General features: G+C 46.5%; 1 protein-coding gene across 3 annotated transcripts in view; it reads right to left on the bottom strand.

Moving 5' to 3' along the window:
- Positions 1-14898: 14898 nt before the first annotated feature.
- Positions 14899-26075, bottom strand: part of ppil2 (peptidylprolyl isomerase (cyclophilin)-like 2) — a 30255-nt gene continuing 19078 nt past the window's right edge. For 2 of the 3 annotated variants that reach the window (XM_045695234.1, XM_014143567.2), the window contains exons 15-20: positions 23617-23734; positions 20491-20547; positions 17454-17526; positions 16269-16331; positions 15937-16088; positions 14899-15803 (exon numbers count right to left, since the gene is read on the bottom strand). In XM_045695234.1, the coding sequence (XP_045551190.1) occupies positions 15698-15803; positions 15937-16088; positions 16269-16331; positions 17454-17526; positions 20491-20547; positions 23617-23734 (569 nt within the window). In that variant the 3' untranslated portion in view covers positions 14899-15697. 3 annotated transcript variants of the gene reach the window in all.

The raw sequence follows: 26075 nt of genomic DNA, 5'->3' as shown, positions 1-26075 counted from the left end.
ACATGTTGATTGTACCGAGCTGTCTGTCTAAACTACTGGCACACAGCTCGGACACTCATGCATACCCCACAAGACATGCCACCAGAGGTCTCTTCACAGTCCCCAAGTCCAGAACAGACTATGGGAGATGCACAGTATTATATAGAGCCATGACTACATGGAACTCTATTCCACATCAGGTAACTGATGCAAGCAGTGAAATTAGATTTTTTTTAACCAGATTTAAAAAAAACACCTTATGGAACAGCGGGGACTGTGAAGCAACACAAACATTGGCACAGACACATGCATACAAACACACACGATAACATACACACGGATTTAGTACTGTAGATATGTGGTAGTGGTGGAGTAGGGGATCTGAGGGCTCACAGTGTGTTGTGACATCTGTGAATGTATTGTAATGATCAGAAATACAGTGTAGACATTGTTAATGTTGTAAATGACTATTGTAGCTGGAAACAGCTGATTTTTAATTGAATATCTACATAGGCGTACAGATGCCCATTATCAGCAACCATCACTCCTGTGTTCCAATGGCACGTTGTGTTAGCTAATCCAAGTTTATCATTTTAAAAGGCTAATTCATTATTAGAAAACCCTTTTGCAATTATGTTAGCACAGCTGAAAACTGTTGTCCTGATTAAAGAATCTATAAAACTGGCCTTCTTTAGACTAGTTGAGTTTCTGGAGCATCAGCATTTATGGGTTCGATTATAGGCTCAAAATGGCCAGAAACAAAGAACTTTCTTCTGAAACTCGTCAGTCTATTCTTGTTCTGAGAAATGAAGGCTATTCCATGCGAGAAATTGCCAAGAAACTGAAGATCTCGTACAACGCTGTGTACTACTCCCTTCACAGAACATCACAAACTGGCTGAGTGAGGAGTGGGAGGCCCCAGTGCACAACTGAGCAAGAGGACAAGTACATTAGAGTGTCTAGTTTGAGAAACAGACGCCTCACAAGTCCTCAACTGGTAGATGGGAGCCAGGACTAGCGCTGGGAGATGGGAGCCAGGACTAGCGCTGGGAGATGGGAGCCAGGACTAGCGCTGGGAGATGGGAGCCAGGACTAGCGCTGGGAGATGGGAGCCAGGACTAGCGCTGGGAGATGGGAGCCTGGACTAGCGCTGGGAGATGGGAGCCTGGACTAGCGCTGGGAGATGGGAGCCAGGACTAGAGCTGGGAGATGGGAGCCAGGACTAGAACAGATCTACCACTTCTTAGACTTGCTTTTACAGTTTTTCCCAATTGTTTACACACTAAAACTGACCCATGAGACACAATATCCCAAATCTGTAACTAATTTAGCAGAACCATACACCAAATATGCAATACTACTGGCACATTTTTTGCTTTACACTCAGATTGCAATTCTATAACACACATTTGACAAAACACAATTCTAATTTCTGTGCAAATGAAAAGCAACACTGTTAAACAACCTAAGCTCAATTACCAATTGATCACGTTTGCAAACACTAATTACGTAAATGTTCACTTTGCAACCAGACCTTTGGTATCAATAAAAAGACCACAGATGAGTACTATTGTGTTTGGAAAACAATGGCAGCAAACTTGTCGGAGAGAGGTGGAGGTGGGGGTGGGGATAGAGGTAGAGGAAGACCAAGAACAAGGAGAGTAATCTCTGGCTGTGGTGAACCATGTGGTCCACCATGGTTTGACCTTGAAGAGGAAGGGCAGACCATGTGGTCCACCATGGTTTGACCTTGAAGAGGAAGGGCAGACCATGTGGTCCACCATGGTTTGACCTTGAAGAGGCTGAGCAGACCATGTGGTCCACCATGGTTTGACCTTGAGAGAGGCTGAGCAGACCATGTGGTCCACCATGGTTTGACCTTGAGAGAGGCTGAGCAGTCCATGTGGTCCACCATGGTTTGACCTTGAGAGAGGCTGAGCAGACCATGTGGTCCACCATGGTTTGACCTTGAGAGAGGCTGAGCAGTCCATGTGGTCCACCATGGTTTGACCTTGAGAGAGGCTGAGCAGACCATGTGGTCCACCATGGTTTGACCTTGAGAGAGGCTGAGCAGTCCATGTGGTCCACCATGGTTTGACCTTGAGAGAGGAAGGGCAGAGAGTGCAGCCCAATCAGAGCCGCTTCACCGTAGCATCCATCCTCCGGACGTTCCAAAATGAGAAGAGGTTCGTACTGCAGACCTTAGACCTCTCTACTACTTTTACTACTTGACAGCAACATAAAGCACAGTAAAGACCGTAAATTAAAAATACATACTGTAAGGGGAAACAAAGCAAATGTTTCATGTATATTATGAAATTGGGAGCTATACTACTTTGTAACATGTTAGTAACTACTTTGTAACATGTTTGTCTCTTGACAAGGTAGACGAAATTCGAGCAAGAATTGCCTTCCAGAGAGACATCAGAAATTGTAACATTCTCTGTTTCACGGAAACATGGCTCAGTCGGGATACGTTATCAGAGTCGGTACAGCCACTCGGTTTTTTCACGCATCGCGCCAACAGAAACAAACATCTCTCTGGTAAGAAGAAGGGCGGGGGTGTATGCCTTATGATTAACAAGTCGTGGTGTGATCATAACAACATACAGGAACTCAAGTCCTTTTGTTCACCTGACCTAGAATTCCTTACAATCAAATGCCGACCGCATTATCTACCAAGAGAATTCTCTTCGATTATAATCACAGCCGTGTATATCCCCCCCAAGCAGACACCTCGACGGCCCTGAAAAAAACTTAATTGGACTCTATGTAAACTGGAAACCACATATCCTAAGGCTGCATTTATTGTAGCTGGGGATTTTACCAAGGCTAATCTGAAAACAAGGCTCCCTAAATTTTATCAGCATATCGAATGTGGGACCCGGACCATTGCTACTCTAACTTCCGCGACGCATACCAAGGCCCTCCCTACCCTCCTGTCGGCAAATCTGACCACGACTCCATTTTGTTGCTCCCAGCCTATAGACAGAAACTAAAACAGGAAACGCCTGTGCTCAGGTCTGTTCAACGCTGGGCCGACCAATCTGATTCCACGCTTCAAGATTGCTTCGATCACGTGGACTGGGATATGTTCCGCATAGCGTCGAACAACAACATTGATGTATACGCTGATTCGGTGAGCGAGTTTATTAGCAAGTGCATCGGTGACGTTGTACCCACGGTGACTATTAAAACCTTCCCCAACCAGAAACCGTGGATTGATGGCAGCATTCGTGCAAAACTGAAAGCGCGAACCACTGCATTTAATCATGGCAAGGCGAACGGAAACATGACTGAATACAAACAGTGTAGCTATTCCCTCCGCAAGGCAATCAAACAAACTAAGCGTCAGAATTGACAAGGTAGAGTCGCAATTCAACGGCTCAGACACGAGACGCATGTGGCAGGGTCTACAGTCAATCACGGACTACAAAAAGAAAACCAGCCCTGTCGCGGACCCCGATGTCCCAGACAAACTAACCAACTTTCTTGCTCGCTTTGAAGACATAACAGTGCCACCGACACGGCCCGCTACCAAAACCTGCGGACTCTCCTTTACCGCAGCAAACGTGAGTCAAACATTTAAACGTGTTAAACCTCGCAAGGCTGCTGGCCCAGACGGCATCCCTAGCTGCATCCTCAGAGCATGCGCAAACCAGCTGGCTGGTGTGTTTACGGACATATTCAATCAATCCCTATCCCAGTCTGCTGTTCCCACATGCTTCAAGAGGGTCACCATTGTTCCTGTTCCCAAGAAAGCTAAGGTAACTGAGTTGAACGACTATCGCCCCATAGCACTCACTTCCGTCATCATGAAGTGCTTTGAGAGACTAGTCAAGGATCATATTACCTCCACCCTACCCGTCACCCTAGACCCACTCCAATAGGTCCACAGACGACACAATCGCAATCACACTGCCCTAACCCATCTGGTCAAGAGGAATACCTATGTAAGAATGCTGTTCATCGATTACAGCTCAGCATTTAAAACCATAGCACCCTCCAAACTTGTCATTAAGCTCGAGACCCTGGGTCTCAACTGGGTCCTGGACTTTGACGGGCCGCCCCCAGGTGGTGAGGGTAGGAAACAACATCTCCACCCGCTGATCCTCAACACTGGGGCCCCACAAGGGTGCGTTCTCAGCCCTCTCCTGTACTCCCTGTTCACCCATGACTGCATGGCCATGCACGCCTCCGACTCAATGATCAAGTTTTCAGACGACACTACAGTGGTAGGCTTGATTACCAACAACGACGAGACGGCCTACAGGGAGGAGGTGAGGGCCCTCGGAGTGTGGTGTCAGGAAAATACCTGGAAGCTCTAGTCCTGGCTCCTAAATCCCAGCTCTATTTCAGATGGTAAATTAATTACTAGATATTTTTTATTTTTGTCAGCTGTATTTTGCAGAGGGGGCACACTGACTGGAACAGGCAAAGAGTACCCCACCTATTCTCCCTTCCCAGCTAGCACATAACATTCTGAGAACCATATGTTTCTTACTGCTTGTTGAGAGCGTGGTTGTCCTATGGTTATTCTGCATACAACCTTCCCACAACTTTCTGGGAACAGGGATGTAGTGGAGGGTAAACACACGTAAACGCCGTTTATGCACGTTTTATTTTGTTCATTATCATTTACCCGCTTATTATTGCGTTCCCAGCGTTGTTCAACACTCAGAAGGCTTATTGATCTGAGTTCTAATCTAACCTCTGAACGAGTGGAATTAGTGAGTGTACAGTCTACCACTGGTAAATAGTCGCTGATATTTCAGTCAGATGGCTAGCTAGCTCGCTTGCTCGCTCAAGGGCTTTGGCTACTGTTAGCCAGGGAGCTAGCTATAACAAGCTGGCTAGAAGAATGAAGTTAGAAGCTAACATTACACAAAGCTTGACCTCAGAAGGAGCAGTTTAAGCTAATTAAGCTAATTGTAATCTTAACAAAAGATGGGCTACTTGAAGTTCTCATAACAAAATGCCTTTGCTTTACAGAGTAGTGAGAGACAGACAGTGGTGAGTCAGGCTGCAATGAAGGAAGCAAAGGAGATACACAGAGAGGAAGCATTGAAGCAAGCAGGGAGAGAGGTTAGTAGTACATTGGTTCCCCGACTTGGGGTCTAGGACCCACTCTTATCGATAAAATAATTGTATTAAGTCATACACAAGTTTCACTGTGCATGAAGTTTCAAATGCATTCTGTCATTACTAAATGTGTTATAGGTATTTTAACATGACTATCTTTGAACACACAAAAAAACATTTTCATTAATAAAAATATGGTATCAGTCATCTTCGTCAAATGAATGGGATGATGACTCCATCTTTGGGAAAGTGAGGGAATCTGATTTCATTGGTCTTTATCCACATTCTGGATAAATGGAATTAGCCTGCCTGGAAACTGGTTCGTTACGACGGATTTGTTGCCTCAGAAGGATTCCTGGCTAAAAGGTGAGCTACTTTCGTGATATCGGTTATTTCTGAGGTAGTAGAGGTGTTGTGGAAGGTAACTCTGAATTTCCTCCCTAACTCCTCAAGCCAGGTACATCGTATAGGGCTCTGGTCTACAGAGAACCTCCTCTCGGATTCACCTCACATCTTCATTTGATATGCCTGGAAGTTTAATATGTCCGTGTCTCAGATTTAATAGGCCTTTTCGGATCAGTATCTCAATTTCCTGACCCATTACTGTTGGAAGCTAAGCTACGGGGTAAGAAAACAGAACAGCATGGTCTGCTATGACGCTCCTGTCTGGTCTGGCTATACTGCCTCGCTATCTCCTCGCTATCTCCTGTCTGGTCTGGCTATACTGCCTCCTCGCTATCTCCTGTCTGGTCTGGCTATACTGCCTCCCTCTCTCCTCGCTATCTCCTGTTGGGTCTGGCTATACTGCCTCCCTCTCTCCTCGCTATCTCCTGTCAGGTCTGGCTATACTGCCTCCCTCTCTCCTCGCTATCTCCTGTCGGGTCTGGCTATACTGCCTCCCTCTCTATCTCCTGTCTGGTCTGGCTATACTGCCTCCCTCTCTCCTCGCTATCTCCTGTCTGGTCTGGCTATACTTCCTCCCTCCCTCCTCGCTATCTCGTCTGGTCTGGCTATACTTCCTCCCTCCCTCCTCGCTATCTCGTCTGGTCTGGCTATACTGCCTCGCTATCTCCTCGCTATCTCCTGTCTGGTCTGGCTATACTGCCTCCCTATCTCCTGTCTGGTCTGGCTATACTTCCTCCCTCCCTCCTCGCTATCTCCTGTTGGGTCTGGCTATACTGCCTCCCTCCCTCCTCGCTATCTCCTGTCTGGTCTGGCTATACTCCCTCCTCGCTATCTCCTGTCTGGTCTGGCTATACTGCCTCGCTATCTCCTGTCTGGTCTGGCTATACTGCATCCCTCTCTCCTCGCTATCTCCTGTCTGGTCTGGCTATACTGCCTCCCTCCCTCCTCGCTATCTCCTGTCTGGTCTGGCTATACTCCCTCCTCGCTATCTCCTGTCTGGTCTGGCTATACTGCCTCGCTATCTCCTGTCTGGTCTGGCTATACTGCCTCCCTCTCTCCTCGCTATCTCCTGTCTGGTCTGGTATACTGCCTCCCTCTCTCCTGTCTGGTCTGGCTATACTGCCTCCCTCCATCTATTCTCTCTCTCTCACACTCATCTCTCTCTACGCAGAATCAGGTCAGCAGTACGTAAACACAGATGACGTGTCTCAGAACAGAGAGGAAAAAGAGAGAGAAAGAAGGGGCAAGGCACTACGCTGAACTCTTTACAAGGAGCACGTGTGCACCTAAGTTGCGCACACAAAATACATTTAGGAGCACAATGAAAAATATTATAAGTAAACTTTTTTTTTCTAGGCTCGCTGGTGCTTCTAAATTAAAAAAAATCCAGGTTGGACAGCACAGTATTTAGGTGTATATGCAAGTAAAATGATCGCACTGTAGAGCCTTGAGAGGGTTTGAGGTAAGTGTAATTTAGAACGCAATTTCAGGAGGAGCGTTTAAGCTTATGATGATATGAAATCCACAGCAGGAACTGTTCCTCCATATTGGAATGCAGCCTCCGAGCAGGAACTCCATATATGGGCACAGACGTTCCTATTGGAATGCAGCCCGGAACAGGAACTCCAGACGTTCCTATTGGAATGCTGCCCGGAACAGGAACTCCAGACGTTCCTATTGGAATGCTGCCCGGAACAGGAACTCCAGACGTTCCTATTGGAATGCTGCCCGGAACAGGAACTCCAGACGTTCCTATTGGAATGCTGCCCGGAACAGGAATTCCAGACGTTCCTATTGGAATGCTGCCCGGAACAGGAACTCCAGACGTGTGCACCGAAATTCATTTTGTAACGTGGCCCTGGAGCAGGAACTCCATATATGGAAGCTATACGGACATAGATTGGTGACCATGCCAATTCCACACCTGCATCCGGTCTTCATTAGCCACAAGCCCGCCTCACTCACCTGAATCCCCTTGCTTCATCAACCACCCTCATAGTACTTAAAACGGCATCCTTCTTCACTCCATCTGTCTCACAATCAGACCGTACTGCAGGATTCCTGCACAATGGCAGGCTAGCTCAACCCCGGTCGACTACCAGGGGCTGTCCCCGCCAGCAGGGGGAGCAGCAAAACCTCTGCGTACAGCTGGGGGTTGGCCTCGGCAGCAGGCTCAGCAAAACCACAGTTCATGACCGGGGGCTGACCCTGTTAGGCCAGCTACCAACCTCGGGCCATGACCGGGGGCTGACCCTGTTAGGCCAGCTACCAACCTTGGTCCATGACCAGGGGCCAGCCTCCCCAACCACCATCCATGCCAGAACCCTCTACTACTACCACCACCTTCTACGACACCTCTATTACCTTCTGACACCCTCTACGGCCTTCTTTGACATTACTACGACACCCTCTACTACCTTCTTTGACACCTCTATGGCCTTCTGCGACGCCTCTACCCAAACTACATCAATTATTACTCCGCCTGACTTGTTTGTTTTTCAGATGGCGAGAAGACGAACTCTTGGATGACAACGTCCTGGTTGGGGAAAGAAAGAAAGAAAGAAAGAGAGAAAGAAAGAAAGAAAGAGAGAAAGAGAAAGAAAGAGAAAGAGAGAAAGAGAGAGAAAGAGAAAGAAAAAGACTGGTGTCCTCATTTCACAGGGACTCCAAAATGTCAACACTGCTGGTGCTGCTCTGTCTGATCAACAGTGTTCCATCAAACTCTGTTCTACTGTATCCATCTAGTTCCGTATCCTGATGGGATCCCTCTCATTCTCTCACAGCTGGATGTAGTGGTCACACATACTCCCTCCCTCCCAGCCACTCAGTCGGCTCCCACTGCGTTAAGCCCCAGTGATGCTGCTATTTACAGAACAGTGACATCGTCAGAGGGAGGGGGCCAACGTCCTTGGTGAGTCAGAGAGAAAGTAGCAGGAATGAAGAGCAACAGAACGTCCCCTAAATGTTCTCCTGCAACGTTTCCCTGCCAGACGTCACCCCGGCAAGGATAACAGACTGACGGGAGCAACAAAACGACAACAGTCAAGAGTCCCCAGAGAGCCTTCACACTATGAGCTGGAGAGTCCCCAGAGAGCCTTCACACTATGAGCTGGAGAGAGTCCCCAGAGAGCCTTCACACTATGAGCTGGAGAGAGTCCCCAGAGAGCCTTCACACTATGAGCTGGAGAGAGTCCCCAGAGAGCCTTCACACTATGAGCTGGAGAGAGTCCCCAGAGAGCCTTCACACTATGAGCTGGAGAGAGTCCCCAGAGAGCCTTCACACTATGAGCTGGAGAGAGTCCCCAGAGAGCCTTCACACTATGAGCTGGAGAGAGTCCCCAGAGAGCCTTCACACTATGAGCTGGAGAGAGTCCCCAGAGAGCCTTCACACTATGAGCTGGAGAGTCCCCAGAGAGCCTTCACACTATGAGCTGGAGAGAGTCCCCAGAGAGCCTTCACACTATGAGCTGGAGAGAGTCCCCAGAGAGCCTTCACACTATGAGCTGGAGAGAGTCCCCAGCGAGCCTTCACACTATGAGCTGGAGAGAGTCCCCAGAGAGCCTTCACTATGAGCTGGAGAGAGTCCCCAGCGAGCCTTCACACTATGAGCTGGAGAGAGTCCCCAGCGAGCCTTCACACTATGAGCTGGAGAGAGTCCCCAGCGAGCCTTCACACTATGAGCTGGAGAGAGTCCCCAGCTAGCCTTCACTATCAGCTGGAGAGAGTCCCCAGATAGCCTTCACACTATCAGCTGGAGAGAGTCCCCAGCTAGCCTTCACTATGAGCTGGAGAGAGTCCCCAGCTAGCCTTCACTATCAGCTGGAGAGAGTCCCCAGATAGCCTTCACACTATCAGCTGGAGAGAGTCCCCAGCTAGCCTTCACTATGAGCTGGAGAGAGTCCCCAGATAGCCTTCACTATGAGCTGGAGAGAGTCCCCAGCTAGCCTTCACACTATGAGCTGGAGAGAGTCCCCAGCTAGCCTTCACACTATGAGCTGGAGAGAGTCCCCAGCTAGCCTTCACTATGAGCTGGAGAGAGTCCCCAGCTAGCCTTCACTATGAGCTGGAGAGAGTCCTCAGCTAGCCTTCACTATGAGCTGGAGAGAGTCCTCAGCTAGCCTTCACACTATGAGCTGGAGAGAGTGAATTTAGTTTGGGGAGCAGGAGTAAAAATTTGCTTAATTAACAAGTCACATAATAAGTTGCATGGACTCACTCTGTGTGCCATAATAGTGTTTAAAATGATTTTTGAATACCTCATCTCTGTACCCCACACATATAGATAATTGTAAGTTCCTTCAGTCGAGCAGTGAATTTCAAACACAGATTCAACCACAAAGACCAGGGAGGTTTTCCAATGTCTCGCAAAGAAGGACATCTATTGGTAGATGGCAAAAAAAAGCAGACATTGAATATCCCTTTGACCATGGTGGTTATTAATTACACTGTGGATGGTGTATCAATACACCCAGTCACTACAAAGATACAGGCGTCCTTCCTAACTCAGTTGCCAGAGAGGAAGGAAACCACTCAGGGATTTCACCATGAGGACAATGGTGACTTCAAAACAGTTACAGAGTTTAATGGCTGTGATAGGAGAAAACTGAGGATGGATCAACAACATTGTAGTTACTCCACAATACTAACCTAACTGACAGAGCGAAAAGAAGGAAGAGGGGGGTTCTGGATCCTGGACTTCCTGACGGGCCGCCCTCAGGTGGTGAGGGTAGGGAACAACACATCTGCCACGCTGATCCTCAACACGGGGGCCCCTCAGGGGTGCATGCTCAGTCCCCTCCTGTACTCCCTGTTATATCATGACTGCACGGCCAGGCACGACTCCAACACCATCATTAACATCCTTATCATTTATCGCCCTCCAGGTTCCCTTGGAGAGTTCATCAATGAGCTTGACGCCTTGATAAGTTCCTTTCCTGAAGATGGCTCACCTCTCACAGTTCTGGGTGACTTTAACCTCCCCACGTCTACCTTTGACTCATTTCTCTCTGCCTCCTTCTTTCCTCTCCTCTTTTGACCTCACCCTCTCACCTTCCCCCCCTACTCACAAGGCAGGCAATACGCTTGACCTCATTTTTACTAGATGCTGTTCTTCCACTAATCTCATTGCAACTCCCCTCCAAATCTCCGACCACTACCTTGTATCCTTTTCCCTCTTGCTCTCATCCAACACTTCTCACTCTGCCCCTACTCGGATGGTATTGCGCCGTCCCAACCTTCGCTCTCTCTCTCCCGCTACTCTCTCCTCTTCCATCCTATCATCTCTTCCCTCTGCTCAAACCTTCTCCAACCTATCTCCTGATTCTGCCTCCTCAACCCTCCTCTCCTCCCTTTCTGCATCCTTTGATTTTCTCTGTCCCCTATCCTCCAGGCCGGCTCGGTCCTCCCCTCCTGCTCCGTGGCTCGACGACTCACTACGAGCTCACAGAACAGGGCTCCGGGCAGCCGAGCGGAAATGGAGGAAAACTCGCCTCCCTGCGGACCTGGCATCCTTTCACTCCCTCCTCTCTACATTCTCCTCTTCTGTCTCTGCTGCTAAAGCCACTTTCTACCACTCTAAATTCCAAGCATCTGCCTCTAACCCTAGGAAGCTCTTTGCTACCTTCTCCTCCCTCCTGAATCCTCCTCCCCCTCCTCCCTCTCTGCGGATGACTTCGTCAACCATTTTGAAAAGAAGGTTGACGATATCCGATCCTCGTTTGCTAAGTCAAATGACACCGCTGGTCCTGCTCACACTGCCCTACCCTGTGCTTTGACCTCTTTCTCCCCTCTCTCTCCAGATGAAATCTCGCGTCTTGTGACGGCCGGCCGCCCAACAACCTGCCCACTTGACCCTATCCCCTCCTCTCTTCTCCAGACCATTTCCGGAGACCTTCTCCCCTTCCTCACCTCGCTCATCAACTCATCCTTGACCGCTGGCTACGTCCCTTCCGTCTTCAAGAGAGCGAGAGTTGCACCCCTTCTGAAAAAAACCTACACTCGATCCCTCCGATGTCAACAACTACAGACCAGTATCCCTTCTTTCTTTTCTCTCCAAAACTCTTGAACGTGCCGTCCTTGGCCAGCTCTCCTGCTATCTCTCTCAGAATTACCTTCTTGATCCTAATCAGTCAGGTTTCAAGACTGGGCATTCAACTGAGACTGCTCTTCTCTGTGTCACGGAGGCTCTCCGCACTGCTAAAGCTAACTCTCTCTCCTCTGCTCTCATCCTTCTAGACCTATCTGCTGCCTTTGATACTGTGAACCATCAGATCACCCTCTCCGAGTTGGGCATCTCCGGCGAGGCCCCCGCTTGGATTGCGTCCTACCTGACAGGTCGCTCCTACCAGGTGGCGTGGCGAGAATCTGTCTCCGCACCATGCGCTCTCACCACTGGTGTCCCCCAGGGCTCTGTTCTAGGCCCTGTCCTATTCTCGCTATACACCAAGTCACTTGACTCTGTCATATCCTCACATGGTCTCTCCTATCATTGCTATGCAGACGACACACAATTAATCTTCTCCTTTCCCCCTTCTGATAACCAGAGGGCGAATCGCATCTCTGCATGTCTGTCAGACATATCAGTGTGGATGACGGATCACCACCTCAAGCTGAACCTCGGCAAGACGGAGCTGCTCTTCCTCCCGGGGAAGGACTGCCCGTTCCATGATCTCGCCATCACGGTTGACAACTCCCTTGTGTCCTCCTCCCAGAGTGCTAAGAACCTTGGCGTGATCCTGGACAACACCCTGTCGTTCTCCACTAACATCAAGGCGGTGACCCGATCCTGTAGGTTCATGCTCTACAACATTCGCAGAGTATGACCCTGCCTCACACAGGAAGCGGCGCAGGTCCTAATCCAGGCACTTGTCATCTCCCGTCTGGATTACTGCAACTCGCTGTTGGCTGGGCTCCCTGCCTGTGCCATTAAACCCCTACAACTCATCCAGAACGCCGCAGCCCGTCTGGTATTCAACCTTCCCAAGTTCTCTCACGTCACCCCGCTCCTCCGCTCTCTCCACTGGCTTCCAGTTGAAGCTCGCATCCGCTACAAGACCATGGTGATTGCCTACGGAGCTGTGAAGGGAACGGCACCTCCATACCTTCAGGCTCTGATCAGGCCCTACACCCAAACAAGGGCACTGCGTTCATCCACCTCTGGCCTGCTGGCCCCCCTACCTCTGAGGAAGCACAGTTCCTGCTCAGCCCAGTCAAAACTGTTCACTGCTTTGGCACCCCAATGGTGGAACAAGCTCCCTCACGACGCCAAGACAGCGGAGTCAATCACCACCTTCCGGAGACACCTGAAACCCCACCTCTTTAAGGAATACCTAGGATAGGATAAAGTAATCCTTCTAACCCCCCCCCTTAAAAGATTTAGATGCACTATTGTAAAGTGGTTGTTCCACTGGATATCATAAGGTGAATGCACCAATTTGTAAGTCGCTCTGGATAAGAGCGTCTGCTAAATGACTTAAATGTAATGTAAATGTAATTAAGTTTGCCGATGACAACAGTGGTAGACCTGACCCCGACAACGGTGAGACAGCCTATAGGGAGAAGGTCAGAGACCTGACAGTGTGGTGCCAGTGTGAGCAAGACAAAGGAGATGATTGTGGACTACAGGAAAAAGAGGATCAAGCACGCCCCCATTCTCATCGACGGTGCTGTAGTGGAGCAGGTTGAGGGCTTCAAGTTCCTTGGTGTCCAAAACACCAACAAATTAACATGGTCCAAGGTAGTAGTGAAGAGGGCAAGACAACACCTATTTGTCATGGGTCTTCAGAGCCTCAAAAAGTTTTTCAGCTGCACCATCGAGAGCATCCTGACTGGTTGCATTACTGCCTGGTATGGCAACTGCTCGGTCTCCGACCGCGAGGCACTACAGAGGGAAGTGCGTACAGCCCAGTACATTACCGGTGCCAAGCTTCCTGCCATCCAGGACCTCTATACCAGGCGGTGTCAGAGGAAGGCCCTAAAAATTGTCAAAGACTCCAGTCACCCTAGTTATAGACTGTTCTCTCTGCTACCAGCACGGCAAGCGGTACCGAAGCACCAAGTCTAGGTTCAAGAGGCTTCTAAACAGCTTCTACACCCATAACTTAATCAAATGGCTACCCAGACTATTTGCTTTGCCCACATTAAATAAATGTGTTATTTAATGCGTTTCTCTGGGCTATAGTAGTAAAGGCCAAATTCTATATATTTTCATGTTTATTTTTATACCTTAAGTTGTCCTAAAATTCTAAATCAAATAGCTACATGGTATGACCATCTTAAAACAATTCCATATGTTAGCTTAGTACCCCCCCCACCTGGCTAAGACTAAGAGGTTTTAAACAGTGGTGACTTGACTCTGGGATCCAATCGTTTCCAGTTTCTTCTAACCTGTAATCTCGCACTTGACACAGACAGTATTAATTCATAACCAAATACAAGTCCTTCAAAGCTTTCAGCAGCATGTTGTGAGAAGAGCTTTCAGCCTTCATTTGGTCGTCTCCAGACAAAGGCTATTCAGTAATGCTGTCTGTAACATCTGACCAACAAATCAAATCAAATGTATTTATATAGCCCTTCTTACATCAGCTGATATCTCAAAGTGCTGTACAGAAACACAGCCTAAAACCCCAAACAGCAAGCAATGCAGGTGTAGAAGCACGGTGGCTAGGAAAAACTCCCTAGAAAGGCCAGAACCTAGGAAGAAACCTAGAGAGGAACCAGGCTATGAGGGGTGGCCAGTCCTCTTCTGGCTGTGCCGGGTGGAGATTATAACAGCACATGGCCTAGATGTTCAAATGTTCATAAATGACCAGCATTGTCAAATAATAATAATCATAGTAGTTGTCGAGGGTGCAACAAGTCAGTAACACAAGAGTAAGTGTCAGTTGGCTTTTTCATAGCCGATCTTTGAGACAAACTGTCCCAAATGGCCCCAACTAGATTCAGCCTCGGGCTGATTTTTGTCAGCATGGTGGCCAGAACTTAATTATAATAATTTAAAACACTAAATTGACCACAACTAAAAGCCCCAAAAGGGATTGGTATTTTCTAATACAATCATGTCATACCTTTATTACATTGACACACGATCACATATCTTTACATTTTATTTGTGGGAATACTTTCTGAAATTAAACACTTTTTGGTCTTAGTCTTTCTTGATTTTTTTCTATCCAGCAATTTATTTATATATTTTTTTACTTTGGGGGGGGATAATTTGAACCCTGCCCTACGGGCCGCCTGCTGCTGACCCCTGCCCTACGGGCCGCCTGCTGCTGACCCCTGCCCTATATAGTGCACTACTTTTGACCAGGGCCCATAGGGCAGTAGTGCACTATATAGGGGATAGGGTGCCATTTGAAAAACAGCAACAAACCGATGAAAGATAAGAATTTGTGCAAATTGTGAAGCTATAATAAATAAAATCAAAAGAAATACTGGAAAAACTTGAATTTATTAAAAACACAAATAAAAAAAAACAAATGCATCATTAGAAAGCCAACATTATTTGATGTCATACTAAGTGAAAGACAACATTCTATATAATTCACGACTCAGAAAATAAAAAAATAAAAAATGTCCATGAGAGGCAAATGGCAGCGGGGTAATATCATCAGGGTACCAGGGGGTGAGTGGTAGTGGCAGGGGGGTAATATCATCAGGGTACCAGGGGGTACATCCAGAATGGCAGGGAAGTAATATCATCAGGGTACCAGGGGGTACATCCAGAATGGCAGGGGGTAATATCATCAGGGTACCAGGGGGTGAGTGGTAGTGGCAGGGGGTAATATCATCAGCGTACCAGGGGGTACATCCAGAATGGCAGGGGGGTAATATCATCAGGGTACCAGGGGGTGAGTGGTAGTGGCAGGGGGGTAATATCATCAGGGTACCAGGGGGTACATCCAGAATGGCAGGGGGGGGTAATATCATCAGGGTACCAGGGGGTACATCCAGAATGGCAGGGGGGGGTAATATCATCAGGGTACCAGGGGGTACATCCAGAATGGCAGGGGGGGGTAATATCATCAGGGTACCAGGGGGTACATCCAGAATGGAAGCCTATTCCCTACTTTTAACCAAAGCCTGGTTACCTAATTTCCTATATATTTGACCAGAACTACAGTGTTCTATGGGCCTTGGTCTAAAGTAGTGCACTATATAGGGAGCAGGGTGCCATTTGGGACACAGAAGGAGTCCATGAGCTAGTCCAAGGGGCTGTGTGTCCATGGAGTTACCAGGAGCTGAAGTCTCCAAAGCCAGTCTTTCCTTTGGCCTTCTTGGCTCCGCTGGTCGCCCCACTGCTGGACGGTCCGCTGTCCTCTGCTGCTGGACGCTTCCTACACACACACACCGGGTTAATTGTGTGTGTGTGGTGGGGGTGTGTGTGTGTGTGGTATATGTATATATATGTGTGTGTGTGTGTGTGTGTGTGTGGTGTGGTGGGTGTGTGGTGTGTGTGTCCGTCCTCACGTGGTGGTAGTGGTCGCAGGGTTAATGTATTTCCCTATGCCAGCCTTGAAGGTCTTGGGAACCTGGTCTGCTTTAGTCTTCCTCTGAGACACACTGGTCTGAGCTCTATCCTCTTCTTGCTTCTCTAAATCCTTCTGGCGCTCCGCTGCAATCTACACACACACAAATTGGTAGTGTATTTTCCAAACTCCGTGCTCATCAGAAACTGAGGTCTCCTGATTGTATGTTTTGTTTAAACATGTCAGTTAGCTGTTTGATGCCAGTCGAAACGCGTGAGGGGGCGTCGACTGACAACCTCTTAATGGATCATAAACCCAAAAACACAAACTAACCTGGGCATCTGCCTCTTCATACGGGTCCACGAACACAGTGGCACTCAGCAGCTTGATCTCAGACTGGAGACGGAGGAAGAGAGAGGAGAGAGAGTATAGTTTAAGCCTTCGCTGGGTTAGTGGTCGCTGGCGTCTTCAGTCAGAGCTGTAGATAAGTTACAACTCTGAGTTCTGGGAGTCTGTTTATACTAAAGAGAGTTAGAGGTAACAGGTATGAACAGGGGATTACAACAGCTAACAGACCGGAGGAAGGAGAGAAACCAAGGGATATTTATTGTACTTCTCTGCTCCATACAGTGTGTGTGTGTGTGTGTGTGAGTTTCCATTAGCCGGTAATAGCAGGCTTTTGGCCCCCCCCCCCAAAAAAAAAAAAGATAAGAAAAGACGATAAATAAAATTGCCGCTGGCCCATTGTTCAAGAGAAGAAAAATCGCATTGTGAAATAATGCTTTTTAGCCTTATTATTATTTCTTCATTTATGTAAATACATTTGATCATGCTCATCAGTCTATATGTGAATTTGCATAATTTAGCGGAGGGAGTTAAATTGACACGTGTACAGTATACATGCTTTAGACAACAGTGTTTCCCCGTTAATTACACTATGGAACTTACATTCACGCGTTGCCTACTGCCTCGCGCCTACTGCCTCGCGCCTACTGCCTCGCGCCTACATAATGTGAATAAATTGTTTAGCAACATTTTAAGCTAAACGTTCTGATGTTGCATTAGACACCAATTTAACATATATATACACACACACACACTTTTTTTTTCTCAGTAGCCTAGGCCTGCCTACTGGTTTTATGAATCTGGGATCTATTGTCCCAGAGTCTGTTTGGAATAGACTATTTCATTCTCAACAAGCTGCCCAATAGAATAGGTTAACTTTTCTACTGTAGGGGATAGTAGATTTACATTGGCTAGTGATTTTTGCTGTTCGTTACTCGTCTTGTTGGCTGAAGAAAAGTAAAACTTAACATCCTCAAAAGTGGGTAAGAAGGGCCACATGTCACTGCTTCCTCGACTTGCATGTTCTGTTATTAATACTGTATGAATTACTATATTCCTAATGTTATTTCATACGCACCCAATGTCCAGTCAATTTAAAAACGCTGCTGGTTAAATATACGACGCCACATTTTCCTAACGGAAACCCTGGTGTGTGTGTGTGTGTGTGTGTACCTTGGGTTTATCTGTTTTGGGATCAGCCTCTATGTTCTCCATGGCTGTCAGAGCCTCGAAGCCTCCCACCACCCTGGGAAGAAACAAGACAACATATCTTCAAAGCTACCACACACACACACACACACACACACACACACACACACACACACACACACACACAGCTTCCTTTCTACACGTCGGCCGGACAGAACCACAACGTCGGTTATCAGCTTAAGGGGGAGGTGTGTGTGTGTGTGTGTCTCTTTGTTAAAAGCTGGTGTGTGATCTCTAATATTAAGGAAGTTTCAAGGTTCTGCTCGCCTGAGTTAGAATACCTCATGATCAGCTGTAGACCATACTATTTACCAAGAGAGTTTATCTATATTTTCCGTAGCTGTCTATTTACCATCTCAAAACAACGCTGGCACTAAGACGGCACTCAATGATCTGTGTACGGCCATAAGCAAACAAGAAAACAATCACCCAGAGGCGGCGCTCCTAGTGGCCGGGGACTTTAATGGAGGAAAACTTAAATTTGTGTATCCTCATTTCTACCAGCATCTCACCTGTGCAACAGGTGAAAAATAAACTAAATAACCTTCACTTCACACACAGCGACACATACATACAGTGCCTTTGGAAAAGTATTCAGACCCCTTGACTTTATTCCACTTTGTGAGGCTACAACCTTATTCTAAAACTGATTAAATTGTTATTCATTTATTTTTTTTGTCCTGTTGGAAGGTGAACCTTCACCCCAGTCCTGAGGTCCTGAGCGCAATCAAGGAGCTCTCTGTACTTTGCTCCGTTCATCTTTGCATCGATCCTGACTAGTCTCCCAGTCCCACCCACTGAAAAACATCCCCACGACATGATGCTGCCACCACCATGCTTCACCGTAGGGATTGTGCCAGGTTTCCTCCAGACGTGACGCTTGGCATTCAGGACAAAGAGTTCATCAGACCAGAGAATCTTGTTTCTCATGGTCTGAGAGTCTTTAGGTGTATTTTGGCAAACTCCAAGCGGGCTGTCATGTGCCTTTTAAATTAATTAGGCCCTAATCTATGGATTTCACATGACTGGGAATACAGATATGCATCTTTTGGTATCTGGTGTTACCACCGTTTGCCTCATGCAGCACGACACATCTCCTTCACATAGAGTTGATCAGGCTGTTGATTGTGGCCTGTGGAATGTTGTCCCACTCCTCTTCAATGGATGTGAGAAGTTTCTGGATATTGGTGGAAACTAGAACAAGCTGTCGTACACATCTATCCAGAGCATCCCAAACATGCTCAATGGGTGACATGTCTGGTGAGTATACAGGCCATGGAAGAACTGGGACATTTTCAGCTTCCAGGAATTGTGTGCAGATCCTTGCGACATGGGGCTGTGCATTATCATGCTGAAACATGAGGTGATGGCAGCAGATGAATGGCACGACAATGGGCCTCAGGATCCCGTCATGGTATCTCTGTGCATTCAAATTACCATCTATAAAAAGCAATTGTGTTGGTTGTCTGTAGCTTATGCCTGCCCGTACCATATCCCCACCGCCACCAAGGGGCACTCTGTTCACAACGTTGACATCAGCAAACCGCTCACTCACACGACGCCAAACACGTGGTCTGCGGCTGTGAGGCCGGTTGGACGTACTGCGAAATTCTCTAAAACATTGAGGCGGCTTGTGGTAGAGAAATTAACATTCAATTCTGTGGCAACAGCTCTGGCGGACATTCCTGCAGTCAGCATGCCAATATGCACTCTCCCTAAAAACTTGAGACATCTGTGGCATTGTTTTGTGTGACAAAACTGCACATTTTAGAGCAGGCCTATTATTGTCCCCAGCACAAATTGCACCTGTGTAATGAGCATGCTGTTTAATCAGCTTGTTGATATGTCACACCTGTCAGGTGGATGGATTATCTTGGCAAATGAGAAATGCTCACTAACAGGGATGTAAACAAATTTGTGCAAAAAAGTTGAGAGAAATAAGCTTTTTCTGCATACGGAACATTTGAGATTGTTTTATTTCAGCTCATGAAACATGGTACTGCGTTTATATTTTTGTTCAGTGTAATATTTTAACTGTATATAACTGCCTTAATGTTGCTGGACCCCAGGAAGAGTAGTTGCTGCCTTGGTAGCAGCTAATGAGCATCTTTAATAAATACAAAAAAGGTTCTATAATGATCCAAACACACCAACACAGTCGTGAAGAGGGCATGGCAATGCCTCTTTCTCCCCCCAGGATATTTGGCATGGGTCCTCAGATCAACAAGTTAAGCAGCTGCACCATTGAGAGCATCTTGACTGGCTGCATCACCGCCTGGTATGGACAGCTGCTTGGCATAGTGCCAACAGTACAGTTTGTTGGAGGAGGAATAATGGTTTGGGGCTGTTTTTCATAGTTCGGGCCCCTTACTTCCAGTGAAGGGAAATCTTAACGCTACAGCATACAATGACATTCTGTGCTTCCAACTTTGTGGCAACAGTTTGGGGAGGGCTCTTTCCTGTTTCAGCATGACAATGCCACCGTGCACAAAGCGAGGTCCATACAAAAATGGTTTGTCGAGATCGGTGTGGAAGAACTTGACTGGCCTGCATAGAACCCTGACCTCAACCCCATCGAACACCTTTGGGATGAATTGTAACACTGACTGTGAGCCAGGCTTAAATTGTACAACAGCACTGCCCGGCTTCACTAATGCTCATGGCTGGATGGAAGCAAGTCCCTGCAGCAATGTTCCAACATCTAGTGGAAAGCCTTCCCAGAAGAGTGGAGGCTGTTATAGCAGGGGGGACGAACTCCATATTAATGCCCATTAGGACCAACAGGCCTCTCTGGTCCGGGGTCAGAACCAACAGGGCTCTCTGGTCCGGGGTCAGAACCAACAGGGCTCTCTGGTCCGGGGTCAGAACCAACAGGGCTCTCTGGTCCGGGGTCAGAACCAACAGGGCTCTATGGCCAGTCTAGTACCCAGAGCACAGACATGCCATCTCTTCACATATTCAACCAATACAACAGAGATATTTTAAAGGAAATGTATGTCACCTTCCAAACACAGTATGTTTCCTGTCCAGGTAGGGACACGACCGGAAGGTGATGAAGCTGGGAAAGGAAACAACAACACAATCAAGTATGGTCAATGTCTCTGTCATGACATCTCAGCAGCATGGCCTCTCTAATGGGTGGAGAGAGTAATGGAGGTAAGGGGGAGAGGTTATATTAAAAGGGGGAGAGAGTAATGGGGAGAGGTTATATTAAAGGGGGAGAGAGTAATGGAGGTAAGGGGGGAGGTTATATTAAAGGGGAGAGGTTATATTAAAGGGGGAGAGAGTAATGGAGGTAAGGGGGGGGAGGTTATATTAAAGGGATGAGACTAATGGAGGTAAGGCGGGAGGTTAAATTAAAGGGGGGAGAGAGTAATGGAGGTAAGGGGGGAGGTTATATTAAAGGGGAGAGAGTAATGGAGGTAAGGGGGGAGGTTATATTAAAGGGGAGAGAGAGTAATGGAGGTAAGGGGGGAGGTTATATTAAAGGGGAGAGAGAGTAATGGAGGTAAGGGGGGAGGTTATATTAAAGGGGAGAGAGAGTAATGGAGGTAAGGGGGAGGTTATATTAAAGGGGAGAGAGAGTAATGGAGGTAAGGGGGAGGTTATATTAAAGGGGGAGGTTATATTAAAAGGGGGAGAGAGTAATGGAGGTAAGGGGGGAGGTTATATTAAAGGGGAGAGAGAGTAATGAGGTAAGGGGGGGAGGTTATATTAAAGGGGGGAGGTTATATTAAAAGGGGGAGAGAGTAATGGAGGTAAGGGGGGAGGTTATATTAAAGGGGGGAGGTTATATTAAAAGGGGGAGAGAGTAATGGAGGTAAGGGGGAGGTTATATTAAAGGGGGGAGAGGTTATATTAAAGGGGGAGAGAGTAATGAGGTAAGGGGGAGAGGTTATATTAAAGGGGAGAGAGAGTAATGAGGTAAGGGGGGAGGTTATATTAAAGGGGGAGAGAGTAATGAGGTAAGGGGGGAGGTTATATTAAAGGGGGAGAGAGTAATGGAGATAAGGGGGGAGGTTAAATTAAAGGGGGAGAGAGTAATGGAGAAAGGGGGAGGTTAAATTAAAGGGGGAGAGAGTATTGGAGATAAGGGGGGAGGTTATATTATAGGGGAGAGAGTAATGGAGGTAAGGGGGGAAATTATATTAAAGGGGGGGTTATATTAAAGGGGGGAGAGTAATGGAGGTAAGGGGGAGAGGTTATATTAAAGGGGGGGAGGTTATATTAAAGGGGGGAGAGAGTAATGGAGGTAAGGGGGAGAGGTTATATTAAAGGGGAGAGGTTATATTAAAGGGGGAGAGTAATAGAGGTAAGGGGGAGGTTATATTAAAGGGGAGAGAGTAATGGAGGTAAGGGGGGAGGTTATATTAAAGGGGGGAGGTTATATTAAAGGGGGGAGAGAGTAATGGAGGTAAGGGGGGAGGTTATATTAAAGGGGAGAGAGAGGAATGGAGGTAAGGGGGGAGGTTATATTAAAGGGGAGAGAGAGTAATGGAGGTAAGGGGGAGGTTATATTAAAAGGGGGAGAGAGTAATGGAGGTAAGGGGGAGGTTATATTAAAGGGGGGAGGTTATATTAAAGTATTAAAGGGAGAGAGAGTAATGAGGTAAGGGGGGGAGGTTAAATTAAAGGGGAGAGGTTATATTAAAGGGGGGAGAGAGTAACGGAGGTAAGGGGGGAGGTTAAATTAAAGGGGGAGGTTATATTAAAGTTTTATAAAGGGGAGAGAGTAATGGAGGTAAGGGGGGAGGTTATATTAAAGGGGGGAGGTTATATTAAAAGGGGAGAGAGTAATGGAGGTAAGGGGGGAGGTTATATTAAAGGGGGGAGGTTATATTAAAGTATTAAAGGGGGAGAGAGTATTGGAGATAAGGGGGGAGGTTATATTAAAGGGGGGAGAGTGTAATGGAGGTAAGGGGGAGGTTATATTAAAGGGGAGAGGTTATATTAAAGGGGGAGAGTAATGGAGAAAAGGGGGAGGTTATATTAAAGGGGAGAGAGTAATGGAGGTAAGGGGGAGAGGTTATATTAAAGGGGGAGAGTAATGGAGGTAAGGGGGGAGGTTATATTAAAGGGCGGAGAGAGTAATGGAGGTAAGGGGGGAGGTTATATTAAAGGGCGGAGAGTAATGGAGGTAAGGGGGAGGTTATATTAAAGGGGAGAGAGTAATGGAGATAAGGGGGAGAGGTTATATTAAAGGGGGAGAGGTTATATTAAAGGGGGGAGAGAGTAACGGAGGTAAGGGGGAGAGGTTATATTAAAGGGGGGGAGGTTATATTAAAGGGGGGAGAGTAATGAGGTAAGGGGGAGAGGTTATATTAAAGGGGGGAGGATATATTAAAGGGGGAGAGAGTAATGGAGGTAAGGGGGAGGTTATATTAAAGGGGAGAGGTTATATTAAAGGTGGGAGAGTAATGGAGGTAAGGGGGAGGTTATATTAAAGGGGAGAGAGTAATGGAGGTAAGGGGGAGAGGTTATATTAAAGGGGGGGAGGTTATATTAAAAGGGGGAGAGTAATGGAGGTAAGGGGGGAGGTTATATTAAAGGGGGAGAGTAATGGAGGTAAGGGGGGAGGTTATATTAAAGGGCGGAGAGTAATGGAGGTAAGGGGGAGATTATATTAAAGGGGAGAGAGTAACGGAGGTAAGGGGGAGAGGTTATATTAAAGGGGGGAGAGAGTAACGGAGGTAAGGGGGAGAGGTTATATTAAAAGGGGGAGAGAGTAACGAGGTAAGGGGGAGAGGTTATGTTACAGGGGGGAGAGAGTAATGAGGTAAGGGGGAGAGGTTATATTACAGGGGGGAGAGAGTAATGGAGGTAAGGGGGAGAGGTTATATTACAGGGGGGAGAGAGTAATGGAGGTAAGGGGGAGAGGTTATATTACAGGGGGGAGAGAGTAATGGAGGTAAGGGGGCGCATAAGACAAAAGTATCACTTTATGCTGAAGTGTACACTCGTTCACTGCTTCCCACAATTTTAAAAGCATTGGATTGGTGGTGACTTGGGCTAGTGGTAGTTTCCACCACATTTCTGATACCAGCCATTTCCTTCCAAATCAGTGAAGGGAAGTGAACACTTTAGGAGGAAGGAGGGATAACTGGGACACAAGACAATGAATACTCACAACTGGGACTTGTTGGTGTTGGGTCCTGAGTTGGCCATACTGAGAACCCCTCGCCCCGTGTGGGACAGGTTGGGACGAAACTCATCTTTGAAGGGCTTACCCCAGAATGACTCTCCTCCTGAAGAGGGGCAGACAGAGAGCGAGGGGGGGGAGACAGAGCGAGATTTACCAACTTGTAATTACGATTATAAGTACTGGGAGAAAAATCCAATAGAAGATGTAGATCCAGAATGATCCTAAATAAAGGAACTCAGACAAATCCCTTTAACTGTAATGCAGAGCAGAACTCGGACGAATCCCTTTATCTGGAAATCTAAATAAAAGGGCAGTAAATGGTGGCACCGTTTGAAATTAAGCCACAAAACCTCTTTATAATTCAATGCACTGGAAACCCAAGAGCTGAACCCTGAGACAGTCCCCTGTCAGCTGCTAAAACCACTAAACAACTCTATTATCCAAACACACAGGGAAATCAAATTGTTACAGAAATGTACCTATTTGACAAATTGGGAAAATGAAACAAAAACACAGAATAAACTAAAATTGTTATCTGGCCCGAAAATATATTTTTCAAGAAAATATCTCAATCAATTCCCAACTTCTCTGCATTTACTAATGACATTATTCTGGGTGAGGGACAAACCACTAATATTACTGAATTATTCTGGGTGAGGGACAAACCACTAATATTACTGGCTTATTCTGGGTGAGGGACAAACCACTAATATTCCTGGATTATTCTGGGTGAGGGACAAACCACTAATATTACTGAATTATTCTGGGTGAGGGACAAACCACTAATATTACTGGCTTATTCTGGGTGAGGGACAAACCACTAATATTACTGCCAGATATGTATATGATTGCCATCGCCGGGGGACATCCCATGACCATTAGTTCCCTTAACTATTTAAATTTAAAGTAGTGTAACATTATCCATGTACATTTTGTTTATTTATTAGCCATTTCCTTTTATAATGTTTTGTATTTAATTAAATGTATTGACTGAAGATTTCACAATACAACAGCAGTAATGTTGTATATGTCTACATGATTATATGAATAATGGAGGCCACTGTGTTCTTGGGGACCTTCAATGCTGCAGAAATGTTTTGGTACCCTTCCCCAGATCTGTGCCTCGACACAATCCTGTCTCTGAGCTCTACGGACAATTCCTTCAACCTCATGACTTGGTTTTTACTCTGACATGCACTGTCAACTGTGGGACCTTATATAGACATAGTGTGTCTTTCAACATCATGTCCAATCAATTGAATTTACCACAGGTGGACTCCAATCAAGTTGTAGAAACATCTCAAGGATGATCAATGGAAACAGGATGCACCTGACCTCAATTTCAAGTCTCATAGCAAAGGGTCTGAATACTTATGTAAATAAGGTATGTTATTTATTTTTAATACATTTGCAAAAATGTCTAGAAACCTGTTTTCACTTTGTCATTATGGGGTATATGAGAAAAATACATTTAAATCAATTTTAGAACAAGGCTGCAACGTAGAAAAATGTGTAAAAAGTCAAGTCAGAATACTTTCCAAACGCCCTGCGCGTCATGCATCTCAAAGAAAAAGTAGAATTTTATTATTCAAAAACATAAAATACCCTCAAATAACATCCATTTAAAAAATATATAATGTATACCTTGAAATTATATTTTGGCCATATGGCCCAGCCCTACAGGACCGGTGTCTAAACCAGACCTAGTTAAACGTTCATTTCAAAACAAGCTGGCTAGGATCTTGTCTTTTCACAACGACGACGAAGGGATCTATTGAACGGAGGCGTGCTCTACTGTCCTGTGTGTGTGTGTGTGTGTGTGTGTGTGTCATGCTGGGTTGATTTTACAGCTAGCTGGCCAATCATCTCCTGATTGTCTCCTCTCATCCATAAACTCACCTGGTGACATTAGTGCATAATTTATCACCTGGCTGACATTTCCCTCTGCACAGCTGGCTCTCTGCCAAACACACAGACGTGATCACATCCACCCAGTGCTAACAATTAACATTCGTAACCTGCCAAATCCTGGTGGATTTTGGCATTGGCGGGTAAGACGTCCATTTCACCAGCCTAGTTGGCGGGTGGTCAGTGAGACTTTGTCCTTGTTGTTTCTTGAATATTTACATTGTTTTGTTCACAAGCTAAGTTGTTTTTCTTCTAAGAAAAGACGAGGCTTCTAATAAGTCAGACTCAATCTCACAGGCACAAACATGACTGCAGTGACGTTACTACGGTAACCTCCCGCCTTTAAAGGGGCAGGTGAACATTTTTTGTTGTCTCTATGATATTTTGGTTAAAAGACTCGGGGTCACAAAAATGTTTAATTATTCAATATACCACATTAGTTACCTCTTACTAGTAATAGATGTATTGTTTTAGAAACATCACAAAGCATGCTCATTCTTTAGTATTTTTTTAGTTGGTGTAATTTTTGTGTCTCA

This window comes from Salmo salar, chromosome ssa15 (genome assembly GCF_905237065.1).
Source record: "Salmo salar chromosome ssa15, Ssal_v3.1, whole genome shotgun sequence".
Lineage (NCBI taxonomy): Eukaryota > Metazoa > Chordata > Actinopteri > Salmoniformes > Salmonidae > Salmo > Salmo salar.
Note: the sequence above shows the minus strand (reverse complement) of the source record. Positions and strands in the feature narration are given on the sequence as shown.